Source organism: Labrus bergylta, chromosome 20 (genome assembly GCF_963930695.1).
Source record: "Labrus bergylta chromosome 20, fLabBer1.1, whole genome shotgun sequence".
NCBI lineage: Eukaryota > Metazoa > Chordata > Actinopteri > Labriformes > Labridae > Labrus > Labrus bergylta.
Genome location: NC_089214.1, coordinates 11,375,841 through 11,401,389, shown reverse-complemented (window position 1 = coordinate 11,401,389; position 25,549 = coordinate 11,375,841). Strand labels below are relative to the sequence as shown.

The window sequence follows — 25,549 nt, the reverse complement described above, 5'->3', positions numbered from 1 at the left end:
AAGAAGAGAAACGTGGCTAGAGTTATTGTTTACTGTAGAAAACATTTGATACCACATTCAGCACTACAGTGCCTCATTCACTGAGAGAGGCAGGTGAAGAATATGAAAAGCAGGATTAAAAATAGTCTGTCTGTCATATTTTGAGTTTATGCATGCTGCCCTGGAAAACCCTCAGCTCAGCAGAATGCAGGCTTTGATTGCCCTCTGCACCTTTTAGTCAAAAAAAGTGGATGAGTGAGTTTTTTCTTAAACTGTGTGTTTTTTTTTTTTTACGATGCAGCAGCCCAGCAGCACCAAGAGGCAGGCGAGGAGGAAGAGGAGTCTCCTAACTATGAAGAGAAAGCCCAGGAAATTGTGCAGAGCATTCTTCAGGAGGTGGTCAATACTGTTGCAGGAGGTGAGATGTAAAGAATATATACGTTTTAAAATGTGGACATGTTTCTGAAAGGCAGGCAATAGTGCTCTGAGTGTTTGCTTCAATCATTATTACTTTTATTTGTTGACTCGTTTATAAATGCAGTTTTGTTTTGGTATCAAAGAATAGATTACGTGTAAAAATTGACCTTAAAGTAACTGTCAAGTGCGTGTACTTGTTGCAGTGAATAAGCAGATGACTGAACAGCAGGTTCAAGTACCACAGCCACAACGTCCTCTCTGCTCTTTGTTCAGGGCAGCTCTCATGAACCCTTTCCATGGTGCTCTCCCTTTATGTGCCGTCTTTGACATTTCGGCGAAATATCAAAATCCTTGCACAAAGAACTTTAGAAAAATGAGCTGTAACACCACATACTGAATGACCAGCACAATGCAGCTCATCTGTGGATCATGCAAGCATGTTACTCTCCTCCTGTTATTCTTCACGTAGGTGCATTTACTGTATGAAGAGGAGAGAAGTGCACTTAACTAACACAAAATATACAAGCTGCACTTCAGTGATTATATATATATATATATATATATATATATATATTTTTTTTTTATTTTTTTTTTTTATTATTATTATTATGTATCCAACAAGTGCATATATGATGCACTTGTTGGATACATGAAATGCTCTGTTCTGGGTACAAAATGCTAGAAGGAGACTCTAAACACAGCCCTATGTTAAGAAATACGTCCTCAGTTCCTGGGCAGCTTTGCTATAATTTTAGGTTTAGTCAAGCTCCCTTAAGTTGCTGTAGTTGTTAACGAAAAGAAGGCAAAGAACTCTGTTTTTGTGTGCAGAAGTAAAAAAGAGCAATGTTTTTTTTATCGCTGCAAAAAAAAAGCTTTATTAACTCGTGCACACAAAAATAGTGCTTGGGCATCCTTTTTAAGTAGAATTTTGCCCTTGAGCAAAATTGTCTACAAATAGGCTTTAATGGCAGGAAGCAACATTTGGCAGAGAATGCACTTTACAGTAGTATCCTCTCTTAACCTGAAGGTTTGGTACATGCTGCAGAACATGGAATTTGCAAATTTGCTGCTGAATGTTATGACAAACTCCAAGATAAAGAAGTTGAAAACATGTAGTCCTGATGTTTTAGGAAAGTGTCACCCTGTTAATCCATCTCCATTATCACCTCAGGACACTGCTTGGACCCCACAAACCTTTGCTCTGACACCAAAGAGTCCAGTGGGGAGAGCGAGCCTGCAGAGTCGGAGCCGGCTGAAGCGGTGACGGAGGGCACTCAGAGCTCTCTGGAGGACGAGAGCACCCTGGGTAGCGACAGTGAGCATGTCCACGCCAACGGAATCCCCGGCACGCCTATTTCTGCCAGCTTCACCCCCTCGCTTCCTGATGACCGACTGTCTGTCTCATCCAACGACACTCAGGTAAAAAACAGAGCAGAGTTGTTGCATACTTAAGATAACAAGACATTTACAGTCTACATGTACACTTTGCAAACACTAGTTAGAAACTGCAGCATTTTGTTTTTAATGAGTTATGTTGCTGGAGTTCACGTGTCAAAAATATTATATTCATGTTGATGATGTAACATTTGAGCCCTGCCAAATAGCTATTCTGGCTGAGTGTCAGAAGGAACAAAATACTTCATTTAATCAAAAGGCAAAATAATGAATAATTCTGTCAACACTCATGCTGTGAGGACTACTTATCACTAATCAAGGTTAAACATTGAATAGACCGCAAGGAGTATAATTAAGAGGATGTGGATGAAATAAGGCTTTGTTAACTGCTCACTGATTTAAAAAAAATGTTTTTGTTCTTCTGTAGGAATCAGGAGGAGCACCCGGGCAGCAACCGGGTGCAAAGTTTTCCCACATCCTCCAGAAAGACGCCTTCCTGGTCTTTCGCTCGCTCTGCAAGCTGTCTATGAAACCGCTGTCAGACGGACCACCTGACCCCAAGTAAGAGTGAACTCAGTGCGGTGTGCAAATATGGGATTTCTGTTTTATTTGCCTTGTCATTAATTGTTTAGAATTCTATCTTAACTTAAATGTAATCTTTTGTTACTTAGTATGTGCACAAAAAGTGAGAGAAATGAATGTTTACAGCGTGGAATAACAATGACAAAGTTACGATGGCTGTGTGGAAGCAGGATGAAGTTACATAACGGCACATGTCCAGAGGGTTGGATTGGGTTGGCACTGACCCCCCCCCCCTTCCGAAATCTGATTAGCTGCCCCCAATTCCTCAACTATGATTGGCTGTTTGCATTGTCAGACCGGACTTACGTTAAAATCGACTATTTGAATTTTTACAAATAAGAATACGACAACAAAAATCCAAAAATATACATCATCCAAATGAGAATATTTGAAATTGTAACAGAGATTTGTCATTAACACCTGATAGGCAATTGATGTTACTCACAAACCTGTGAGTTTTTCCAGTTTTTGTTCCTCAATACAACAATGCATAAAGATCATATTCAGCATCAAATCTATCTGTGAAGAACACTTTTTTGGAATATTTTTGTATGCTACTCCAGCTCCTCTGCCCCCCTCCCCCCCTTTATCTTCCACTGCTTTGGTTATTATTGTTTGTGAGTGTGTTGGGGGATAAGAATAGACATGAGTCATTCTTTATAATGAGGATAGCTCCAGTGATAGCACTGCTTTTGTGAGAAACGGTGATGAAGAAGACAATGAGGCATCGCTCAGCACTTTCTGAATCACTTCCTCATGATTCCCCTTTTAACAGTTTCCTGTTTCAAACCACCAGAAATGTCGAAAATCTGATTGTGCTATCATTCAATATTTCCTCGGACCATGCCCCTGGTTGGTTGCATTAGAGGCATCTGATTGGCTGGCCCTGAGAGCTGTGAAACAGGATTTCCTGCATCTGGTTTCTGAGTTTAACTCGATTCACACAGCATCTGTAGGCTGACTGACTGAATGTGTTTGCTTACATTTCCATTCATCCAATCTTTTATTCTATTATTTACATGTTGTTGTTGTTGTTTTTTTTGTTTTTTTTAGAAAAATTGAAGCTCGGACAATTCTTGAATAGGTTTTTATTTTATTTTTTAGTGCAACAGTGTGTTTGTTCCTCTGATGAAGGCCATGTCAATTACCTTGGCTCTGATGTGACAGAAACCTTTTAGCCTCCTAACAAGGACGTTTCCCTCTCTGTCACACACATTCAACACAGCACACAGGCAGGGAAGCTTCGTTTATATTAAATTATCCATCAGATACGACTTTGTGTTGTCGAGTTGGATCAAAAGGAACACGTTTTCTACTAGAGGAATTGTTCTGTTATGAGACATCTGTGATTGTTTGTAGTACAAAATAAATCCTCTGTTGTTGATTCATTTATATATTAAATCCAAACTAAATATAAAAATGTTATATGAAATACTTGATTAATGTATCATTTTTGTCTGGCAACATCAGGCTTTCATCAAGAATAATAAGTTATTATCATACTGTTTTTATGTTTTTGTGTTTCTTTCATGTGTTGAATTATGGGTAATGTAGTCTTACAGTAGTTCTTTGACCATTAGACTTAGACTTTCTTTATTGTCATTCAAACTTGTACTTTACAGTGCAGATAAGAACAAAATTTTGCTGCATTTGGCTCGTTGTAGTGCAGGATAAAAAAAACAGCAGCAAGTATTTACATAGAAAAATAAGGTGCAGATATAAATAGATATAAAAAGAAAAGCTATGAGTAAAATTACTATGCAGATAAATATATTGCACGTTTGTGATGTATGTTATATTGTATTTTACAGTCCAGTGAGGTAGTCCTGTGTGGGGGTTTGAGGGGGAATAGAGGGGTTATTTTTTTGTGTTCAATACATATTGTCTGAATTATAATAATTTAATACACATCAGACATTATCTGATTAAATACTTAATTATTCATATTTTTATGCCTGTTTCTTAAACACGCTGTGATACCTTTGTATTTATAAACTCACCATAAGAATGCATTATTGCTTTTTTTTGACAGAAGTCGTTTTCTTTGGAGAGGGAAAAAAGTAAAACATTTTGGCACTTGCAGCAGAACTAGAATCACATTTTTTGTTGTGCCACATAAATCCCACTTTGTCTGCTCGCCAGAGATGGAAGACACTGCAGAGAGGCAGCCAATCTCAGCATATAAAGTAGCAGAAAGAATGTTTTCTGAGCTCCAGTATTTTAGTCCTTCTGCTGCAGAAACGCAGTTCAGACGAGCAGAGGCTCCACATGCAAAAAAAAAAAAAAGGCTTTGATTCAGTCGCCCTAGTATTTTTTTTTTGATGGCTGTTGAAGGTCTAAACTCTCAGATGGAGAGTGTTCCAGTATAATGTGGTCTCAGTTTGAATTACACTACTGCTTCTTTGAAGTAAAACTTCTACTACTACTTCAGTTTTGTGAGACATTTCATTTTGTCACTGGAAGAATTGAATTCACTGAAATGTTGATGCTCTTCAGAATGTGTTCATTCAGGAGCCACATTTATTCTTATGGGGTTAGTGTACACAAAACAGTATCAGATTAAGATGCAGACGTAAACCCTCACCTAGAAATACACACATAAACACTTGCTGATCTTTCTCCTCTCCTCTCCCCTCTTCCTCAGGTCCCACGAGCTGCGCTCAAAGGTCCTGTCCCTCCAGCTGCTCCTCTCCATCCTGCAGAACGCTGGGCCCATCTTCAAGACTAATGAGATGTTCATCAACGCCATCAAGCAGTACCTGTGCGTGGCCCTGTCCAAGAACGGCGTCTCCTCCGTGCCAGAGGTCTTCGAACTCTCGCTCTCCATTTTCCTCACCCTGCTCTCTCACTTCAAGACGCACCTCAAAATGCAAATCGAGGTAACGGACAGTTCTTGTGCTTGTCAGGCGATTGAAGGTTTTTAAGTCAACATCCCTGTATATAGATATATATCGATTGTAGAAAATACAACAACGTCTCTGCTGACAATCTGAGTTTACCTTAATGGGGTGACTAAGATCTCAAAATGTCTCAGGGTTTTTCAGATGGCAGCTTAACACCTTAAAACCTCTCACCTACTAAAGCCACTTTCTGCGGCTGCTTCACAACCATCAGATATTTTCACTCAAAAGCTTTCAGTATGAAGCAATAAAAGTCGTCCATACTACCAAAAACCACACTTGATCTTTGCTAAATACTGTCCATTTGGCACTCTTTTTTTTTTTCTTCTTCATTTATTCCAGCTCTTTTTCAACATGTAAGCTCTCAGGGAAAACCTGAGGAACCAGTTGGCACAGCACATTAGGTATATTTTTATATCCACCCACCGCCTCTAGATGGGAAGCAACAGTTTCACACCTTCTCCTGCAGCTATAAGTGTTTCAGGAAAATACCAGGGAACAAATGGCTTGAAGTGCACATTATTCAAGACAAAGGAAGCAAAATATGAAGTTCTGCAAGATAACAAGTACAAAAGCAGCCCTGTAGGTCATTCAGTTTCTACCCGTGTGCACTCACAACAAGTTTTAGGTGTGAATTCTCCTGCTTTAAGGTTTGAGAATAACAGACACAGTAGTTCTGTTCTGGTCTTTCCCCGTGGAAGAACACCACATCCAGTATTTTCTAACACTAAAACTCTGATACCCTTTTCCAAATGCTGCAGGCAGCTGACAAAGGTGATGAATGTGAGATGTGGTTTCTCACACTGCGCTGTAACATTCCTCCACCTCTGTGCAATAGAGGGTTTCACTTGTACCTTCTTTCTGCCGCTGATAATTTCTTATTGTGGAAGAGTTGGTTCAAAGTTTGTAATGTAGGACCACCTGCTGTGTCTCCTGAAGGAGAATAATCATGTGTTGTGTTGGGTCATGCTAACAGCTAATGGTGTTGTTTCTCACTCTGTCTGCAGGTGTTCTTTAAGGAGATTTTTCTCTACATTCTTGAGACGTCCACGAGCTCCTACGACCACAAGTGGATGGTCATCCAAACCCTCACCAGAATATGTGCAGGTTAGTGTTTATTGTTGTTACTTTGTAACGAGGAACTAATCAATCCTTATGTGTCACAGATGAGTATTGCTCCTCTGCGGCTGTGGCTCAGTTGGTAAAGTTGTCAGCTCTCAACTGAGAGGTTGGGGGTGCGATCCCCAGCTCCTTCAGCCACATGTCTGATGTGTCCTTGGGCAAGGCACTTAACCCCAAGTTGCTCCCGCTACTCCGCCGTATGAATGTGTATGAATGGGATTAGCATATACTGATGGACACTTTAAATAGCTGCCTCTGCCATCAGTGTGTGACTGAGTGTGAGCGGGTAGGTGAGGCCAGCGGTGTAAAAGCGCTTTAGTAGTAGGAAGACTAGAAAAGCGCTGCACAAGCTCAAGTCCATTTACTAAGTCCATCTGATATCGATGCAGTAATTGACAGTTGGGAGAGAATTTCCATACACAGACACATACGCTGTTTTCCTAAATATTTGTTGGCTAAATACAGTAATATATCCTCATTTTGTAAATGCTTTAATTATTTTGATTGTTATAATTAACCTCTTATAATGGGTACTGTTTCCATGCCGGCAGATCAGCACAGTTTCCTTCGTTTCATACTTTTTTTTCACTGACAAACTCCATCTGTGTTCCATCTGTCTCTCTCTCTCTCTCTCTCTCTCTCTCTCTCTCTCTCTCTCTCTCTCTCTCTCTCTCTCTCTCTCTCTCTCTCTCTCTCTCTCTCTCTCTCTCTCTCTCTCTCTCTTTCAGATGCCCAGAGCGTGGTGGACATCTACGTGAACTATGATTGTGACTTGAATGCTGCTAACATATTTGAGCGGTTGGTCAATGACCTCTCAAAGATTGCACAGGGTCGTGGGGGCCATGAGCTTGGCACAACACCCGTACAGGTGATACATTTTTTTTCGCTTTCCTTTTTTTTTTTTTTTTACCTCTAAATATGTGCAGTTATAGAATTTGAAGACATGTGGAATTTTTTTTGTTCATTGTCTAGGAGCTGACACTGAGAAAGAAAGGCCTTGAATGTCTAGTGTCCATCCTGAAATGTATGGTCGAATGGAGTAAAGACCAATATGTCAACCCCAACTCCCAGACAAGCCTCGGTAAGACGCTGATGTACAGGAATGTAATTAAGCTGGCAGCTATCAATCCTAAACTAAATATGATACAAAGTGACCTTTCTGTTCAGTCAAACTCTTCACAATGACCATTTATTTTGTCTTTTAACAAGTGAAGTGATAAGAATCCTGTTGAAATTAGGGGTTTGGTTTGGTTGATCAGAGGTGTCTAATGCCCATTTACAAACAGATGATACATACAAGAATTGTTGATGTGCCTACAGTGTTATGTTTTGCTGATTTTGGCCACAAAAACGCTGATTTTCTTTTTTCCTCTGTGAAAAACTGAACCTTTGTTGTTGACGGTATGTGTCAGAGATTAGCCTGTAAAGGTTGCACCTATTCTTTCCTTCAGCAGCAGTTTATCATCCAGGTTAACTTGGGTTAAAGATATAGCTCACATCCGTTGGCACAGCTGCAATCAGTTGCGGGATTGACACTTGGTACGGCTCTGAGAAGGGAGGCAAGCATCCATCAGCTCAGCTCCAGGCAGGGGAGGCAGTGAGATAATGCTCACAGGGTCAGACTAAAAAAAGAGCAAATACCCGAAGCCAAGAAGCAATGACACCAACATTTTAAACATAAAAGGTGAACTGTGTGTGAATCGGAACCCTGGGTCTTTGGCACACCAGAGGATTTCTGTTGTTTTCTAAAGGAGGAGCTCAAACTAAGTAAAAGGCTAAACTGTAAAAAGGCTGGAAAAGATAAGACAGTGGAAATATCCACCGGCTAGCCCCAGGGCTGAGTTGTCAAGGATAGCCAACTGAGTTCACTCAGAGGCATCTAGTAGGATGTAGAATTTGTATTTTGAATGTTTAATTCACTCTGATGGCTTTGGAGAATTAAGATGATTTTCTGTCTTGTTAGTGGAAGTGCATTAGAGTTAAATCCAAAACAATGAATCATGTAAATACAATATATCATCTTCACTCTTTGTCTCTTGTTTTGTCTCTTTTTGTTTGACTTCAAAGCGAGAGCAGGTAAAAATTAGAAGAGAAAGAAGTGTTTGCTAGAAAGTGTTGCTGTGATGAGGATATGTGTTTTCAAGCTTGTTGTGGATTAGAAGGTTTAGTACTTGTTTTGCATTAAATAACATGTGTTTGGTATAAGATAGTCTGTTATCTAACCCATTAATAGTAACCAAAGCTAGCTATGGATTTAGGTAAACTAATGGTCAAAACCGGTTTGTTAAAATGTCTTTTGAGTTTAGTAATAATTTAAAAGTATTTGACCAGCTTCAACTTTAGATTCATGTCCATCCCTTCCTCTGTATTCCTCCATTTTCTTCTCTCTGTTCTTTGTAAGCCCAACAAATAGAAGCTCAGCTCATGTTACCGTGACACAGTCCTGAATGTTTTAACGAGTTTCCGATATGTAATCAGACGCCTGGCTGAGAGCTCAGGGTTACAGGGTGGACCTGCTCCAGCAGCTGCAAACAGCAGATCCCTGAGCTTAAGAAACCACCCCTCCTGGCCGTTAAGTTTTGGCTGCTTCGTCTCTGAGTGCCTGGATCTTTTTAGATATCACCGCCTTTTATAAAAACCCTCCCCTCATACCTTGCCTTGCCCCCTTGCTCTGTGTGAATAAGTGTGTTTTCTGGAGTTTGTTAGGCTTTGGTCTTGTATGCATGTGAGTAATGCCAGTGTGCATCCCCTCCCTGCTTCCAACAATCATTAAGAATCCCTCAGGGTCATTTTGTTCTCCGTGTTGCAGTTTCCCCTTTCAATTACTCAAGCCGTTCTCCTGCAGTACAAGATTTAAGTTTTTAGTCTCCAGGCCCAGTTTGAGCCAGCGACACACTTTGAATTAAAAACTCTCACCTTTGTGGTGGTTTGAGGCGATTACTTCTTACAGTACAAATAGAAATACTTATTTCCCATCATTTTTCATCCCTTCTGGGTTGTCTCATCTTGTATTTCTCTTTGCTCATCAGGTCAAGAGAAGCCGGTAGAACAGGAGAGCACAGAGACCAAGGCCCCGGAGACCATAAACCGCTATGGGAGCATTAACTCTCTGGACTCCACAGCCTCGTCTGGCATCGGTAGCTACAGCACCCAGATGTCTGGTACTGACAACCCGGAGCAGTTTGAGGTCCTCAAACAGCAGAAAGAGATCATCGAGCAAGGCATTGATCTGTACGTTGTCCACACACATCATTCAAATGTCGTTTCTGTTTCCATTGATACTGAGAAGGCTATAATGTGTGTTTTTGCCTCTGGGTTCTGTAAAGGTTCAACAAGAAACCAAAGAGAGGAATCCAGTACCTTCAAGAGCAAGGCATGCTGGGTACAACCCCAGAGGATCTTGCGCAGTTCTTGCACCAGGAAGAGAGGCTTGATTCGGTAACACATCACCCCTTTTTCATGACATGCCTTAGCTATAACAGACCTAATTGATTGTATTACTTCATTTATCTCAGTTTTCTAGTAAGACATTAATTCATATAAATATAATATCGAGGCTATACCTTTGTGCCAGGTTGAGATTTTATGTCTCAGATCTAAGAAATGTTTCCTAAACCAAAAATGTGGGTCTGGTAGTCTGCATTAAGACAGCATGTTCAACTTTATCTGATTTCTTAAATAGAATTAGTGACTAGAAACTAAAAAGCATCAACATTCTTGGCAAACAAACAAACTCTGCTCTTCACTTCTTGGTATCAGCCTTTCAAAACCACAAAGGAAACACACGATAACCTTATTTCTGTCCAACAACATAAACCCTGGTCACTCTAAACCAGAGCCCTGCAAGCAGAGTAAATGTTAACTCTAATGAGCAGCACACTGCTTTGATTGGACAACCTCAAGGGTGGCTGTGCGTTGCGGTAATCAACATTAAAGACCTTTCATAGAATCTTGTTAGAAAGGAGGGCCCTTAGATGTAGTGGCATTAAAACACTGTTGAAAGAATGAAAGTCTTAACATGTATTTAGTTAATCCACATGAGAACAGCTTCTTGTGGAAGGTATACATGGTGAAAAGACAGACAAAACTATAAGCTGCTCTTTACACCAAATCAATTTTCTGCCTTTTTACGAGAGAAGCGCTTGTGAAAAAGTTGAGTTCTTACTTAGTTTCAACCAGTTTTTAAGCAAAAGCATATCCTTTAGATGTTTTTAGCAGGATTAAACACTTGTCTATTTTCATGTTACATAGCAGATAAGTTTCACCTCCTCTCTCTTAGACTCAAGTGGGAGAATTCCTCGGGGATAATGACCGTTTCAACAAAGAAGTGATGTACGCATACGTAGATCAAATGGACTTCCAGGGCAAAGACTTTGTTTCTGCACTACGCATGTTCCTGGAGGGTTTTCGACTCCCTGGAGAGGCCCAGAAGATTGACCGGCTCATGGAGAAATTTGCAGCAAGATACCTTGAATGCAACCAGGGGTGAGTTTACATCACTTGTCTGGAGATTCTGACAATAGAAGAGCTGAATTAGAGTTTTTGTGGCCCACATACAAAATGCTGTTTTATTAATATGTATTCCTTGTCTTCCTACCCTCCCCTTCCCCTCAATTTTTCAGGCAAACACTATTTGCAAGTGCTGACACAGCGTACGTCCTTGCCTACTCAATCATTATGTTGACAACAGACCTTCATAGTCCACAGGTAAGCACTACACCTCAGCAAGGCAGCGGCCTTATGGGAATGTGTTATTGCAGCTGTCATTCCCTCAGACCAGCAGCTTTTGACCCGTATCCTTGTTGTTGTCTCCAAAGGTGAAGAATAAGATGACAAAAGAGCAATACATCAAGATGAACCGCGGCATCAACGACAGCAAAGACCTACCTGAGGAATACCTCTCAGCCATCTATGACGAGATTGCGGGGAAAAAGATCGCCATGAAGGAGACGAAAGAGCTCACCATGAAATCCAATAAGCAGAGTGAGTCTCTCTAGTATGATATGTCTCTGATATGTAAGAAACTAGTAAGATGGAAGTTTTAACAGCATCACCAGCATAGAAATTAAACACAGATTTTAGCCTGTGCTGTTTGCAACATTTTATCTAATCAGTAAATAAAAATGGGCCTGTGACTGAACCTTGGGGGATGCCTTTATGAAATGTATCTGTGGTTCACCCTTAAACCGTGTCTTTCTAGTGAGATGTTTTTTCAAGCCATCCTTCTGCATGGCCTGAAATGCAAATAGTGTTGTTTTTTTAATATATAAAGCTAAGTATGTATTTGGTAAATGTGGGTTCTGGTTCAGGTGTGGCCAGTGAGAAGCAGAGACGTCTGCTTTACAACGTGGAGATGGAGCAGATGGCAAAGACGGCAAAAGCTCTGATGGAGGCCGTGAGCCACGTCCAGGCTCCCTTCACCAGTGCCACACATCTTGAACACGTCAGGCCCATGTTCAAGGTAACACAAGCCGACAGAGACACACAAAGACATACAGTATACTGTACAGTTTGACTGTACATGTACATGTTATCAACCTCATCTCTCTGTTCTTCAGCTGGCATGGACTCCCTTCCTGGCTGCTTTTAGCGTTGGGCTTCAGGACTGTGATGACACTGAGGTGGCCTCACTGTGTCTGGAGGGAATCCGCTTTGCCATCAGGATTGCATGCATCTTCTCCATCCAGGTACTGCAGTCCGAACTGAGGGATTAGTGTATCAATTTATCTATTGGCGCAAACCATCTTGACACACTGCCTTGTCTTTTTGTCTCTGCAACAGTTGGAGAGAGATGCATATGTGCAGGCCCTGGCGAGGTTCACTCTGCTGACCGCCAGCTCTGGCATCTCAGAAATGAAGCAGAAGAACATCGACACCATCAAGACCCTCATCACTGTTGCACACACTGACGGCAACTACCTGGGCAACTCCTGGCATGAGGTTTTCTACTCTCTTTTCTGTTAAAAACTGTCTTCCTCACAAAACTGTGTACTATATAAACTCATTGTATCCCCTTTCCTCATAAATTCCTTCACTAATTTAGACAGTCAGCCACAATTGGCTCAATTTCCCATTGGACATATGTTTGAGTTTTTTTTTAACAACTAAGAGTTGTTGTTAGAAACAACATGAAACAAACTAGTGCAGCCTCCTGTGGGTTATAACTTCAAAAACCTAAAAACTATTTTGTTCATAACCTGAAGCATATGTTGCCCTTAAAACAAGCAGTAAAAGTTTTTGCTATGGCTACCTAAAATAGATTGATTTCCAGGATTTTCCTCGGAGTGCATTGGTATTGCATTTAAGGATTCTGCAGTCAGAAGCCTTTTTGTGTATTTTATAGGAACCAGTTGGACCTCACCTATCAGACAGGTGTAGCAGTATTCATCCACCGTCCTGTCTAAATGTTTTGCTTTGTCCATTTCTATTAATTCACATATTACATTTTGAATCTAAACATGGCCCTGTCTTGTGCCTTCTCCTTCTTCTTCTTCTTCTCTCAGATCATGAAGTGCATCAGTCAGCTGGAGCTGGCTCAGCTGATCGGTACAGGGGTGAAAGCACGCTACATCTCAGGGACGGTGCGGAGTAAAGAAGGCTTTATTACAAGTACGAAGGAGCAGAGCAACGACGAGTACCTCGGTTTAGGTCAGCTCCAGCTATTAAACACACATTGTCACAGCTTTGTTCTTTTATAATTCGCAAGCTGTTTTTGTGTACACACTTTGACTGTAAAACATTTCTTATAACTGATGTTTGACATGTAATCCTCTGTGCTTTGCTCTGTAGTTGGAGGGACAGTGGACAGAAAGCAGATTTTGAGCATTCAGGAGTCCATCGGAGAAACAAGCTCTCAGAGTGTGGTGGTGGCTGTGGACAGGTACAACAGTCATTCTGAAGTGAAAAGAAAAAAACATATACATTGTCATCTCAGTGCAGCACACCTAGTCATATTGAATAAACTAATATGCTGGTCTTATTGTTCTTCGCCTCTCTCTTTCTTCTTGATAAATATGCAATTGCATGCTGTCTCACATCTTACCTTCTAATTACTGTCACATATTTTTCTGCTGCAGGATATTCACTGGTTCTACTAGACTGGACGGTAACGCAATAGGTGAGTCAAGCTTCACGCTGTGTTCTTCTCATTGCTCCAAGGACAGGTACATTTCAGCTATTTCTGATTGCTATGAGTCACCTTGGTCGTACAAAACACCCTTTCTTGGCTCTATTGCAAACATCTTGTCTGTATTTTTGTTTGTGTTTTTTATGCAGTTGATTTTGTGCGCTGGCTGTGTGCTGTGTCCATGGATGAGCTGGCCTCGCCCACACACCCACGTATGTTCAGCCTGCAAAAAATAGTCGAGATTTCCTATTACAACATGGGCCGCATCAGGCTGCAGTGGTCGAGGATCTGGGAGGTTATTGGTGACCACTTTAACAAGGTGGGTGAGGACTACATGGAACTGAAACATTTTTAATACATCTACACAGTTTAGTTCTGCTGTGGAGAAAGAAAGAAATTGTTCTGGACATTTTGTTAAACTTCTTGAGTTTGTAAAACACTGAGGGGGGAATTCACTAAGAAAAAATTGAGGCCAAAAACAGCTCCATGAATTGCATATCAACTTGACGTACACTCTCACTGAGCGCGTCTGTTTGCACCGACAGTTTTTGCAACAGGGTTAATTTGCATAGAAAGGGTCAAAGTGCCCCACACAAATGCATAAAGGCTCATTACAATATGGGCACAAAGACCCTATTTGCTCTGAAGCCCATTTAGGGGTGCATTTAACCCTTTGTGTGGGCTTTGTGTGTTAGACGGTGTTCTCTTTTTCACAGGTTTAGTGGGCACCAAAAGTGCTTCCTTCTGTGAATCTGGCCCTGAGTGAGATGCAGAGAAGTGTTGATTTCTGTCACTCTTTCCGTTTTACTGAAGGCTGATTTCACTCACTGACAAAAATAGTTTTAGGGAAAAGTTTTTACTAGCAAAGTATCCAAAGAAAAATGTCTCACTGAAGCTTTTCCTTGAGTAGCTACAAACTGGGTTTGGAGTGTGTAATGCTCATGACCTACATTTATCATGTAGAAAGTAGATAAAACACCTGCCAAAAGTTGACTTTTGAATTTGTTGCATTCAAGAAATGTGTCATAGAAGAATTGTTCAAAAAATGGTGTGCTTTTGCTGAAGTGTGTTTTTCTTTCCATACAGGTTGGCTGTAACACAAATGAAGATGTGGCGATCTTTGCCGTGGACTCTCTCCGGCAGCTGTCCATGAAATTCCTGGAGAAGGGAGAGTTGGCCAACTTTAGATTCCAGAAAGACTTTCTTAGGCCTTTTGAGCACATCATGAAAAAGAATAGGTAAAAGGACAAGTATCTCTGAATAATGTTTCCTCTACAATGTAAAGCGGTAGTACTGTAATTCTGAGCAGTTTCTTTCATAGCTGCAGCCTCTCCACCTCTGTCGAAACTCATTTGTTCAGTCTGCCTCCTTCTTTCTGTCTTTCTCTCTTCCTTCTTTGTCTTTTTTAAAACCATGAGTAAGCAGTTGTTTGTTTGTTTTCCCCCAGAAAAGCAACATGCAAACATTTGACTGACCCATTTCAGTCTGTTTGCATTACGCCTTTCAGTGTATTCATGGAAACAGCCTTTATCTCCACTTGCTCCTTCCTAGCCAATCTTCACAGAATTCAAATAGCTATCCTTTTTACATGAGTGTGATTTTGACTCATGCAAATGTACGCATGCAGCAGGTCAAAAGATAACTGTATAACTGCAGCATCCTTTTTCATTCATGTGAAAGAGGAGTAGCAGTGTACGTATAAATCTGCCCACTGATTGAACAGGCTGAGAGGACATGGCAGGCAGCCATGTAAACCCTGCAGCGCTGTATGTCCATTAGACTCTCCCATGCTGCCCTCCTCTGTGCTAGTGTGTCTATCTGTGTGTGTGTGTGCAATGCTAAGTGGAGGAAGAGTTTTTCTCTCATTCATGTCTACAGAGTAATTAGGAGAGCTCTTCACTATGGCAACAGTTGCTGTAAAAACCTATCGTGCAGAGAAAAGCCAAAGCTGTAAGAATGAATCTGACTAAGAATGAGATGGAGGATGATATTAAAAAGCTTTTTAGGATAATTGACATCAATGAAGAGGTGAATTTCCTTCCTTTTAATTGATTGACTCTTATACTTGACTCAGAGAGCTGCGCTATGTCGTACACAGGCGAGCGACATCTTGGATCATTTTTTCTTCTTGTCTCTTTCTTGTGTTTCTTCGTTTATGCTTCTGCCCTTTGCTCTTTGGTTTTACATCCCTTTTTTTTTTCTAATTTTTCTGTTGTCCTCCTCCTCCTTTATTCTTCGTTCCAGGTCTCCCACCATCAGAGACATGGTGGTGCGCTGTATAGCCCAAATGGTTAACTCCCAGGCGGCAAACATCCGCTCAGGCTGGAAGAACATCTTCTCCGTCTTCCACCTGGCTGCTTCTGACCAGGATGAGAGCATTGTAGAGCTGGCCTTCCAGACCACTGGTCACATCGTCAGTAAGTAAAACCACAATACACAGACACCGGAGATTTAAGGATGTAATAACTAACCCCTCTGGAAATAGACCTCCCATGGGTGGCCACATGAGACGGCTTGTGGTATGAACATGTTGAAATCTATGTGAAGTAAAATGGATGATACCCAAAGCCCTCATTTCCTTCGCAGCCCTCATGTTGGGTGATCGTTTATGATAATTGCATTTCATTCACTTGTGTGTGCAAAGAAGTCATTCCCATTGGTAATAGTTAGTTTCAAAATACAGTTTAGATGTATCTAAAAAAAAAAAGCTATAACATAACTTTAATAGCATAAATACCTTCAAAGGTTATATTGTATTTGAGAATACTGGAAGAAAAGAATATTGATATGACATCTCCATAAACAAAAACTTCAATTCAGGTATTTTCTCTATTGCAAATGAAACTCAAAAAATGTCTTCTCGCTCATTCTTCACTTAATTAGCTCTTGATTTTAGTTTTTCATTTATGACACATTTTTAAAACTTGTATACATAATTTATGCTTCTAAACTTAAATTATCTGTAACATAACTTAGAATTGATGAATAAGATATGCATTAGAAATGGCTCCAATAAATGATATCACACTCAGCCATAATAACTGAACAGACGAGGTCCATCCTGTTCTATTGCTGAGTTCTAAAGGGTTTTTTGACATTTTGTCGTTGTCATCAGCTTACATTTCTACCAATCTTTTCCCCTTCATCAATCTCTGTCCCCCTCCATTCACCCCTCTGTTATTCTGCCTTCTTCCCCCTCTCTCCGTCTCCCAGCGAATGTATTTGAAAAGCACTTTGCGGCCACCATCGACTCCTTCCAGGACGCCGTTAAGTGTTTGTCCGAGTTCGCCTGTAATGCCTCCTTCCCCGACACCAGCATGGAAGCCATCCGTCTCATCCGACACTGCGCCAAATACGTGTCAGAGAGGCCACAGGTCAGTACCAGGCCTTGCTTTGGTTTAAAGTGTTCTACATTAGAAGTGGTGAAACTAGGCATCGCATTTTATAGGGAGTGAATATTGTTGACAGAATATATGTGTCTGGAGAAAGGCTTTGGCAAATGCTTTCTACATCATTAAGAGGAGAATCTGTGCATCAGGAGAGCATGACAGACTGTGTGTGGGTATCCTGCTTTATAAGACACACTCATATCATTCATAGAAATGTGTATTATTGCTCAGTAGTGAAAATTCTCCCTTGAGGCAGATGGTACAGTGGCTCTTATTTCTCTGGCAGGCCTTCAAAGATTACACCAGTGATGACATGAATGTAGCGCCTGAGGACCGTGTGTGGGTGCGGGGGTGGTTCCCCATCCTTTTCGAGCTCTCCTGCATCATCAACAGGTGTAAGCTGGATGTCAGGACCAGGTAGGAGGGACTTACTTTAAGCCTTGTATTGATAGGCTTAGATGGTTGGCATCATTAAAGGCTAAAAGAAAGACATTTTAACACGTTTTTTTCTTGTTGCACATCCAAGCAAAGGCAAGAAAAAAAGACTTAAAGCATGTGGTAAAAAAAAAAAGCAAATGTCAGCTATAGCAACAAGAAAAGGCCAATTCTGTGTGTGTGTTTTTCCCAGGGGGCTGACGGTGATGTTTGAAGTGATGAAGACATACGGGCACACTTTTGAGAAACATTGGTGGCAAGACCTGTTCAGAATCGTCTTCAGGATCTTTGACAACATGAAGCTGCCTGAACAACAGACTGAGGTACATGAAGTCCCCCTTTAACAGCTGTTTCTTACCTCGTATCTGTGTGGAATTCAAAGTACTACTAATGTTTTAGTGCAATGGCTGAATATAAAGATGGACGACATGTCTCAACCTCCATTTGTTATACCAAAGTGAAGCCTAAAAGCTGGATGAGGGGTTGTGTCTGTTTGATGCGGACACATGGTTATTGAAAGGTCAATGACTCTTGTGTGTTTGGTACAACTCCCCCTGCTGTTCCACCTCTACCCATCCAATCCAGCACACACAGCGCTGCAGAGGGCCACATTATTATTCATTACTATGGCAGCATAGCCCTTTTTATGGCATCAAATAACTTATTTAAACTACTCCTCTCAGAAAAAATGAACACTTTGGTATTAATAAGTCATAAAGCAAACTTTAATGACAGAAGCCATGTTTGAGAAACTTGAATTTGAGGTGTATTTTTGTTTTAAAGTTTGATCCATGTCCTATCTGCAAGCATGGAAGAGGCTGGGTTTCCTGAGCTTTACTGAAGCCAGCTAGTCGAGGGCTCTCTAAAATTATTGCCTTCACTTTAAGCAAGCATCTATTCTATTGGGCATGAATAGTTGTTGTAGATAAATGTCCGAGCTGTGGTATTGTTTTATAGTTTCTGTAGATTAAAAAATGTCTAACACGGCTTGTTTTGAACCCTCAGAAAGCAGAGTGGATGACCACAACCTGTAACCATGCACTTTATGCCATCTGTGATGTCTTCACTCAATACTTTGAGTCCCTCAGTGACGTCCTGCTGGATGATATTCTGGCTCAGCTCTACTGGTGTGTGCAGCAAGGTGAGAATGCTGCGTTCGATCTAAAGATCTTTTTAGTTGTTTTTTTTTCTGTCCAGTGTTAGGGTCAAGATTTTGACACAAAGACGTTAAAGGGGATTAGCTTTTGATGTAGGTTATGGCAGGCAAAATAATAAGAGGCGATGAGGGGTGTTGCTAGCATTAGCATTGCTCTTAGCTCTGCTTCAGTGACAATAAAAGGGATTCCCTCTTTCAGCTTTTGTCACATCATCACATTTATGAAAAGACAAAGGTTAAGCAGATAATCAATGATCTTTTGTCCTTTTTTGGGTTATTTTTTAAGTATAGCAGAATTCTCAGCAGACTTAAAATCTTAATACCTTTTAACCCTTTTAATGAACACTTCGCTGGTCTTCTTCTCCCTATTCCTCCTCCTCCTCGTCATCTGTGCCCCTGTAGATAATGAGCAGCTTGCCCGTTCGGGCACAAACTGTCTGGAGAATGTGGTCATCCTGAATGGAGAGAAATTCTCTCCAGAGACCTGGGACAAGACATGTAACTGCATGCTGGACATCTTCAAGACTACCATCCCACATGCGTAAGCTGCCTCACCTTTTTTTTACCACCTTCTTTTCAAAGAAAGAAAACAGTCTTTTAAAGTAAGAATTGATGGAACATGCTGTGTAAAATTGATCCAGATTTGTTTTCTAATGCCACTGACATAGAACTTTGAATATTTATCAAACAAAGACTTTGACTAAATGCAGGCTTTGTAAGGCATGATGGATTGTCTAGCTCCCATGATTTTCTAGCCTGGAAGTTGTAATTGGTTTGTTATTCTGTCCCGGACTGAATGTGATTCACTGAGTAAACTGTTTTTCAGGCTGTTAACATGGAGACCAGCTGGAGCAGAGGGAGAACACTTGACAACACAGAGCCTGTCAGACAAACAGCTGGTGAGGAAAAACACAACTCTTCTGTTTGAGTGTGAAAGAATCATTTATTTTGGTAGCATAAGCTCTTTGTCATATTTATTCCATTCTGTTTGCAAATCACATCTCTTTGAGATTTTATTGCAAGGGATAAAAAAAAATCGTTCACAGTTTATTTCCTATACCAAATCCATGTTCTTAGACTGTGTTTGTCTAATTTGAAGTACTTTGTATGTAAAGTCTTGCAGTGACTTTTTGCACACTCCTTGCAGGACTCCATTTCCCAGAAGTCAGTGGATATTCAGTCCCGCTCTGATGACCAGCACTCCATCAGCAGTGCAGACAGAGTCGCTTCTGAGAGTCGTCGACAGAGTCAGTTCAGCTCAGCCTCAGGCATGTTAGAGGACGGCTCCAGGAGCAGAACCCCAACAAGTAGGCGTGCCACTCTACTGAAAGACTGACTCTGACTGTGTGTGTGTGCGTGTGTGTGTGTGTGTGTGCGTGTGCGTGTGTTCTGATGGACATCTGTCTGTTTGTCCCACAGAGGTCCAGGAGCAGCGTTTATTCTCCTCTCTGCTGATAAAGTGTGTGGTGCAGCTCGAGCTCATCCAGACGATTGATAACATCGTGTTTTTTCCTGCCACCAGTAAGAAGGAAGATGCTGAGAATTTTGCTGCAGCTCAGGTGCAAACACAACAATATTTTATTTTGTGTATTTACATAATAATTTGTCACTGGCTTATTGCTAAAGCTTTAAAAGCGAACCCGCCTTTAAATGTATTTCAGTACTTTGTACTGATGTTATCTGAGCTGATAATCTGTGTCTAATGTCTGATGTGTGTGTGTCTGTGTGTGAAGCGGGATGCTGCATATGTGGCAGACATCCCAGTGGAGACCCAGGACCATGGCATGTATCACTACCTGACCTCCGAGCAGCTCTTTAAGCTGTTAGACTGCCTGCTGGAGTCACACGGCTTCGCCAAGGCCTTCAACTCAAACAACGAGCAGAGGACCTTACTGTGGAAAGCAGGTAGGGCAAAAAAAAAATCACATCTGCTTGTCTCGTGTTTCTGTTTGTGAAGCTAGAAGCTGGGCTACCTAAGACTTCCACCAGATGCTTGTGCGTTGTGTGTCGGCGCCGCTACTGTACAGCTCCGTGCTCCCGGTCAACATCCACAGGCCCACTCACTTTGCCCGTATTGCAAATTGATGCGACCAGTTCAGGCATCCAGCTAAAATAGAAGCCTTGGGTATCTGCTGCAGAAGACTGCTGGAGCTGAGACGCAGCGCAGTGAAGCCAGTGGAAGCACACACATTGAATATAGTGAAACCTATATGACACAGACCAAACATACATCTGGTGGAATTTAGGAGTTAGTCTGTGATTAGCACTTGTCCTCATGCAGTGTTGCTTCTTGGGGCAGTGTGGAGGATAACACATCATGAAACAAAGATTTGAAAAGGTCTGTGAGTGTCTGTAACTGTGTGTATCCTTATGTTTGTGTTCATTCAAGGTTTCAAAGGAAAGTCGAAGCCCAACCTGTTAAAGCAGGAGACCAGCAGCCTGGCGTGCGGCTTGCGCATCCTTTTTCGCATGTACACAGACAAGAGTCGGCAGGACGCCTGGGAGGAGGTCCAGAGACGGCTGCTCAAGTAAGAAATGCACGTCACACATTGATATCCAGCTGATCCTTTAGCAGTAATGGACCCTGAGAATTATGCCGACTCAGCTGTCTCCATTGATGCACATTATGATTTGTAGATGCCCCATTAAGTGCCCTAGTGGAGTGCACATTAAGGTTGAGTTCTGATCGCATTAGCTCAGGTTTTTTATCCCACCAGGACTGTTTTCTACGTGTCATCCTGTCCGAATTCCCCAAAATGAAATGAGAAAACAATCATTTTTGTAAACAGAGATAACCTTCTTTCCATATCGTTCGGACACTCGTGATCACATTAAACTCACAGTCTCCACATGACTCTACCACAATCAGCCCACAGAAAATGACTGAAGTGCACCGTGGATCATTTATCAGTCACCTCCACATTCACAGGATTAGCAAGTGTAAACTCCTTTAACAGGTTAAACTAATGATCCATATCTTTTTTTTGATTCGCTTCAGTCTGGCTTATTTGATCCCACTAGTGATGCCATCTGCATTCTCACCTGATAACTGATCATCTTCTTAGAGTACACTATTCTGTCTTTTCTTTCAATTTATTACCTCTATTAAAAAAGTGCTTCCCATTAAAGTATTCATATTTCTTATTATAAAAAGATTGAATGGCAGAAACAGTTTTGAAAATGGTTTCTGTTCAATGTGCCTGAACAGAACCTCACTTGAATGTGAACATTTAAATTGACTGAATACGTAAAGTGGTGCATGGGGGTAGAGTGAGTTTGTACATTTTTATTTATGATGCTTGATAACTTTTAGAAGAAAGAAGAAAACTGCAATAAAAAGATAATTTGAATAATCCTGAGGGCAGTTTGAAGTTATAGAAGATGTTTCAGATAATTCTATTCTCCCTTTTACAAAAATGCTGCAGAATCAATCAACACCTTATCAAGCATGGTTTTTGCCGATTGGCTGCAAAACTAATTCTGGTCTATTAGTTCACTCCCCCCCTTAGTCTGTATGTGCGTGTCAGCACATGAATATGTTCTCTGAGCTAAGAGGCATTTTTTTCTCGTTCAACTACGGTTAGGCCAACACGTCTCGCACACATTTCGCCATCACTCTCTCTCTCCGATGTGTTAATATAGAAATCACACTTCCTCGGGCAGAACTGTCAGTGCCGACCTCAGAGGAAGAAGAATACAGTGTGAGGACAGGAGCGGGAGGAGTTTGATTTGATGTCACTATCAACACACAGCGTGCACAGCTCGGCAGCTCTTTGAAACTGACGTTGTGTGCTGTAGAGATCCAAAGGAATGATCACTCTGATGTTTTATTGTTCAGTCAGCACTGCTGTCATCGCAGCGTTTTTATTCAGCCGTCATCCCCTTTGTCTTCCAGCAGCCTCACCCTGGAATTGATGATGATACCAAGATTAAGCTGAACAATTGGCTATCTTTGCTGCTTGCATTCATTATTAGAGAGAAGAGAGAAGGAGGTGGAGGTGGAGGAAGTGCCTGCATCATGCAATTAGCACAGAAATCTTTTTTAATGGAGACATTATGTGTCATGATGCTTGTTTGTCTTTCCTTTTTTTTTTCTCAAGCATATGTCATCCTGTCATCCATGAGGAAAAAAGGCACACATTTATTCTTAAATAACACACACACACACTTGGACATACACACACACTTTATCCGAGACTCTGTGCCAGGGTTGATTAGTGCAGGGTGCAAAAGCAGATTTTGGTGAGGTCAAAGGAGGGCCTCAGGGTCGGTGGAGATGGATCAGAGGTTGCATCTGTTGTCTTCCAGCTCAAACTGTGAGGAATAAATGTTTTAATTATGTTTGTTATAGCCTCAGTCAGCGGCTTTAATTAGCAGTTACTGAGCCAAAACCGTTATTATCATCATCACGATACGGGTGAGTTTGTATTTGCTAAACAAAGCAGGGAGGCAGATGCTTTGTTGCAGCTATAGGTCACAGAATAATGAGGCTCTTAAGTGGATGTATTTTTAATTCTGTGTTTAAAAGTTTTTGTTTCTTGTGCGTTCAATGTTCATTTACTGACATTTCTAAATAGCTTCTTTCTGCATGTTCCTCTCCTGCAGTGTATGCAGTGAGGCTGTAGCGTACTTCTTGGCTCTGACCTCAGAGAGCCACAGAGAGGCCTGGACCAACCTGCTGCTGCTCTTCCTCACCAAGGTGCTGAAGATCAGCGACGAAAGGGTGAGGAGCTGAAACACTTCACGACACCTCTACTGGCTGGGCAGAACCCCAGGCACACACGTTAAAAAACGATGTTTGATGTCCAAGAATAAGAGATGTCATTATTTTCTTCATCTAAACACTTTAGAAGTAAACCTAATTAATTGGCCAAACAAGCCTTTAATTTACCTCAACCAGGTTTGTTTTGATCATTTATGAAATACAATTAATATGAAAAAGAAATATCAGTGTGTGTGTTTTCAATTAAATTCATACAATAGGAGAAGTTACCTTTCATAGTGTTGATGAAAACAGTACTCACATCATTGATACACGTTATCATTCATCAGTACACTTTATTTGGTTATTGAAAGATCACTAACTTATTGTGAGTGTCTTTATCTCTTTCATTAATTAGATCTGTTGGAAAGCACTAAAAGATTCTCAAGCTCTAACTCAGGCTTTTTAATCAGATGGGATTCAGGGGAAAACCAATAAAGAGGTGTAAAACCACTATAGTGTTTATTGAAAAATACCCTTATTAGATTGAAAAGATGCTTTGTAAGTAAGTTTAAATTCCTAGTTTCAGAGGAAATACATAAGCAATATGAATGCTTGGCCCTGCTGCACTTGAATATGGCCTTCAGAAGAGCAGTTAACTAAACCCCAGTTATGTTTGCTTAAGGGTGTATATACATAACAATCAGGAAGAAGGAATCAAAAGTTAACAGGAAAAAAATGCCATCTTCCCCCTATAACCAAAAATGAATCAACGTTAAAAAAAAACGGATTTTCCTAAAAGTGATCTTTATTCTGTGTAGCACCAGGCTAAGTGTGCCTCTGTCTTTGCCTCACCCTCTCTCTGTCTCTCCCCCCCCTCCTCCACCTTCAGTTTAAGGCCCACGCATCCAGGTACTACCCTCTGCTGTGTGAGATCATGCAGTTCGACCTGATCCCGGAGCTCCGGGCCGTTCTGAGAAAGTTTTTCCTGCGTATTGGCCAAGTGTTTCACATCGCACAGCTACCTGAGCCCGAAGCAGACCCACAGCTGGCACATGTCGAGCAGGAGGTGAACGAGGAGGCTGGAGAGAAGGCCCAGTGATGCTGCGCCACAGACAGCCTGGAACATAGAGCTCACCTGAAGCCACCACCTCAGATCTGAGCAGGTCCCTCCATGTGGTTTATTCTGAAAAACCCCGATTTACGTAGCTGATTTCAGATTGGCTAGTTTGTACTACCCACCTGCACCCTTAACCCCGTCAGCAGATACACACACACAAACACGTACACACTAACAACCCAGACAGAGTACATGATATCACAATGAAAACAGTGTGATCTTGTTAAAGGTGTAGCGATGCCTACTGGATAAAACTACTGATAAACAACTGACAGTTATCATATCTGATCTCCTCAGAAGGAAACATGTTTGTGCTTCTTACTGTATATTTAAAAAGTCAAGAAAGGTTTGAAAAGCTTGCAACGAAAGGACATATTCAGTTACTATGAAATGACACACATTGTTAGAAATGATCTTTCTGTCTGCACAGCAGATGGCTAACATTAGCATCGATAGCCTCTCGGATGAAACTAGTTGTACAGATCTGCCGCTATGTAATATAATCTTATAACACTAGATTTCATTTATTTTTGTTTATTTTTTTTTCCTCCTCTGGATTTGCTGCACTTGATCTCTTTTTGAATGCACTGGAGATTTGACTTTTGTGATAATTTATTTGACTGTACCATCTCCTGCAGATTGTCCGACACAGTATGATTTGTCATTGAAGAAGACCGCGCAAATTGAAGGGTTAAATTATTCCATTTTATATGTTCTTATGTTTTTAAAAGGAGATACAGTAAATGATAACTGGAAGGTAAGAGAGCGACCTGATTCTAGCTGCTTGTGAGTCACTAGTCTGTTTTTATGTTTAGTTTTCACTCATGTGTACAAATCAAAAGTTAATAATATATTTAATGTTTTGTTTTGTTTTTTGTTTGGGGGAAAGTTATATGTATAGAGAAAAATGAGAAAAGTTAGCTGTGCTTTAAGTATGAATGGGATGCATTCCTGCTCATGGATGTAGAAAATCAAAATGTATATGATACAGCAATGTAAAGTTTTCTATGTTGCAAAAAAGATTATGTACAACTTTCTGTACAAAACATCATCTGGCATTCTAATCAGGTTCTAGGTCAATAAAGTTTTTGAACTTGATTTGAAAAGATGAATGGCTGACTTCTAAATGACTAATCTGTTTCATGATCTCCATCAATAATGACCCAGGACAAAATTAAATATGAACGTTATTATTTAATAAAATAAAGGGTATCATTTAAAGGTCT

At 40.9% G+C, this 25,549-nt stretch overlaps 1 protein-coding gene across 3 annotated transcripts in view; it reads left to right on the top strand.

Moving 5' to 3' along the window:
- The window catches only part of arfgef1 (ADP-ribosylation factor guanine nucleotide-exchange factor 1 (brefeldin A-inhibited)), a 51,790-nt gene extending 26,369 nt beyond the window's left edge, over positions 1-25,421 (top strand). For 2 of the 3 annotated variants that reach the window (XM_065948788.1, XM_065948786.1), the window contains 33 exons: positions 281-397; positions 1,568-1,815; positions 2,219-2,352; positions 5,018-5,252; positions 6,281-6,380; positions 7,124-7,263; positions 7,368-7,476; positions 9,425-9,626; positions 9,722-9,833; positions 10,675-10,880; positions 11,018-11,102; positions 11,213-11,378; positions 11,705-11,856; positions 11,954-12,082; positions 12,177-12,335; positions 12,899-13,043; positions 13,185-13,275; positions 13,472-13,512; positions 13,671-13,840; positions 14,608-14,759; positions 15,766-15,938; positions 16,735-16,895; positions 17,197-17,327; positions 17,539-17,668; positions 18,351-18,486; positions 18,904-19,042; positions 19,328-19,400; positions 19,649-19,808; positions 19,921-20,060; positions 20,235-20,406; positions 20,891-21,029; positions 23,107-23,224; positions 24,096-25,421. In XM_065948788.1, coding sequence (XP_065804860.1) covers positions 281-397; positions 1,568-1,815; positions 2,219-2,352; positions 5,018-5,252; positions 6,281-6,380; positions 7,124-7,263; positions 7,368-7,476; positions 9,425-9,626; positions 9,722-9,833; positions 10,675-10,880; positions 11,018-11,102; positions 11,213-11,378; positions 11,705-11,856; positions 11,954-12,082; positions 12,177-12,335; positions 12,899-13,043; positions 13,185-13,275; positions 13,472-13,512; positions 13,671-13,840; positions 14,608-14,759; positions 15,766-15,938; positions 16,735-16,895; positions 17,197-17,327; positions 17,539-17,668; positions 18,351-18,486; positions 18,904-19,042; positions 19,328-19,400; positions 19,649-19,808; positions 19,921-20,060; positions 20,235-20,406; positions 20,891-21,029; positions 23,107-23,224; positions 24,096-24,305 — 4,775 coding nt within the window. In that variant the 3' untranslated portion in view covers positions 24,306-25,421. The remainder of the gene's footprint in view (positions 1-280; positions 398-1,567; positions 1,816-2,218; positions 2,353-5,017; positions 5,253-6,280; positions 6,381-7,123; positions 7,264-7,367; positions 7,477-9,424; positions 9,627-9,721; positions 9,834-10,674; positions 10,881-11,017; positions 11,103-11,212; positions 11,379-11,704; positions 11,857-11,953; positions 12,083-12,176; positions 12,336-12,898; positions 13,044-13,184; positions 13,276-13,471; positions 13,513-13,670; positions 13,841-14,607; positions 14,760-15,765; positions 15,939-16,734; positions 16,896-17,196; positions 17,328-17,538; positions 17,669-18,350; positions 18,487-18,903; positions 19,043-19,327; positions 19,401-19,648; positions 19,809-19,920; positions 20,061-20,234; positions 20,407-20,890; positions 21,030-23,106; positions 23,225-24,095) is intronic. The other variant, XM_065948787.1, reaches the window with a different exon arrangement.
- The last annotated feature ends 128 nt before the right edge of the window (positions 25,422-25,549 follow it).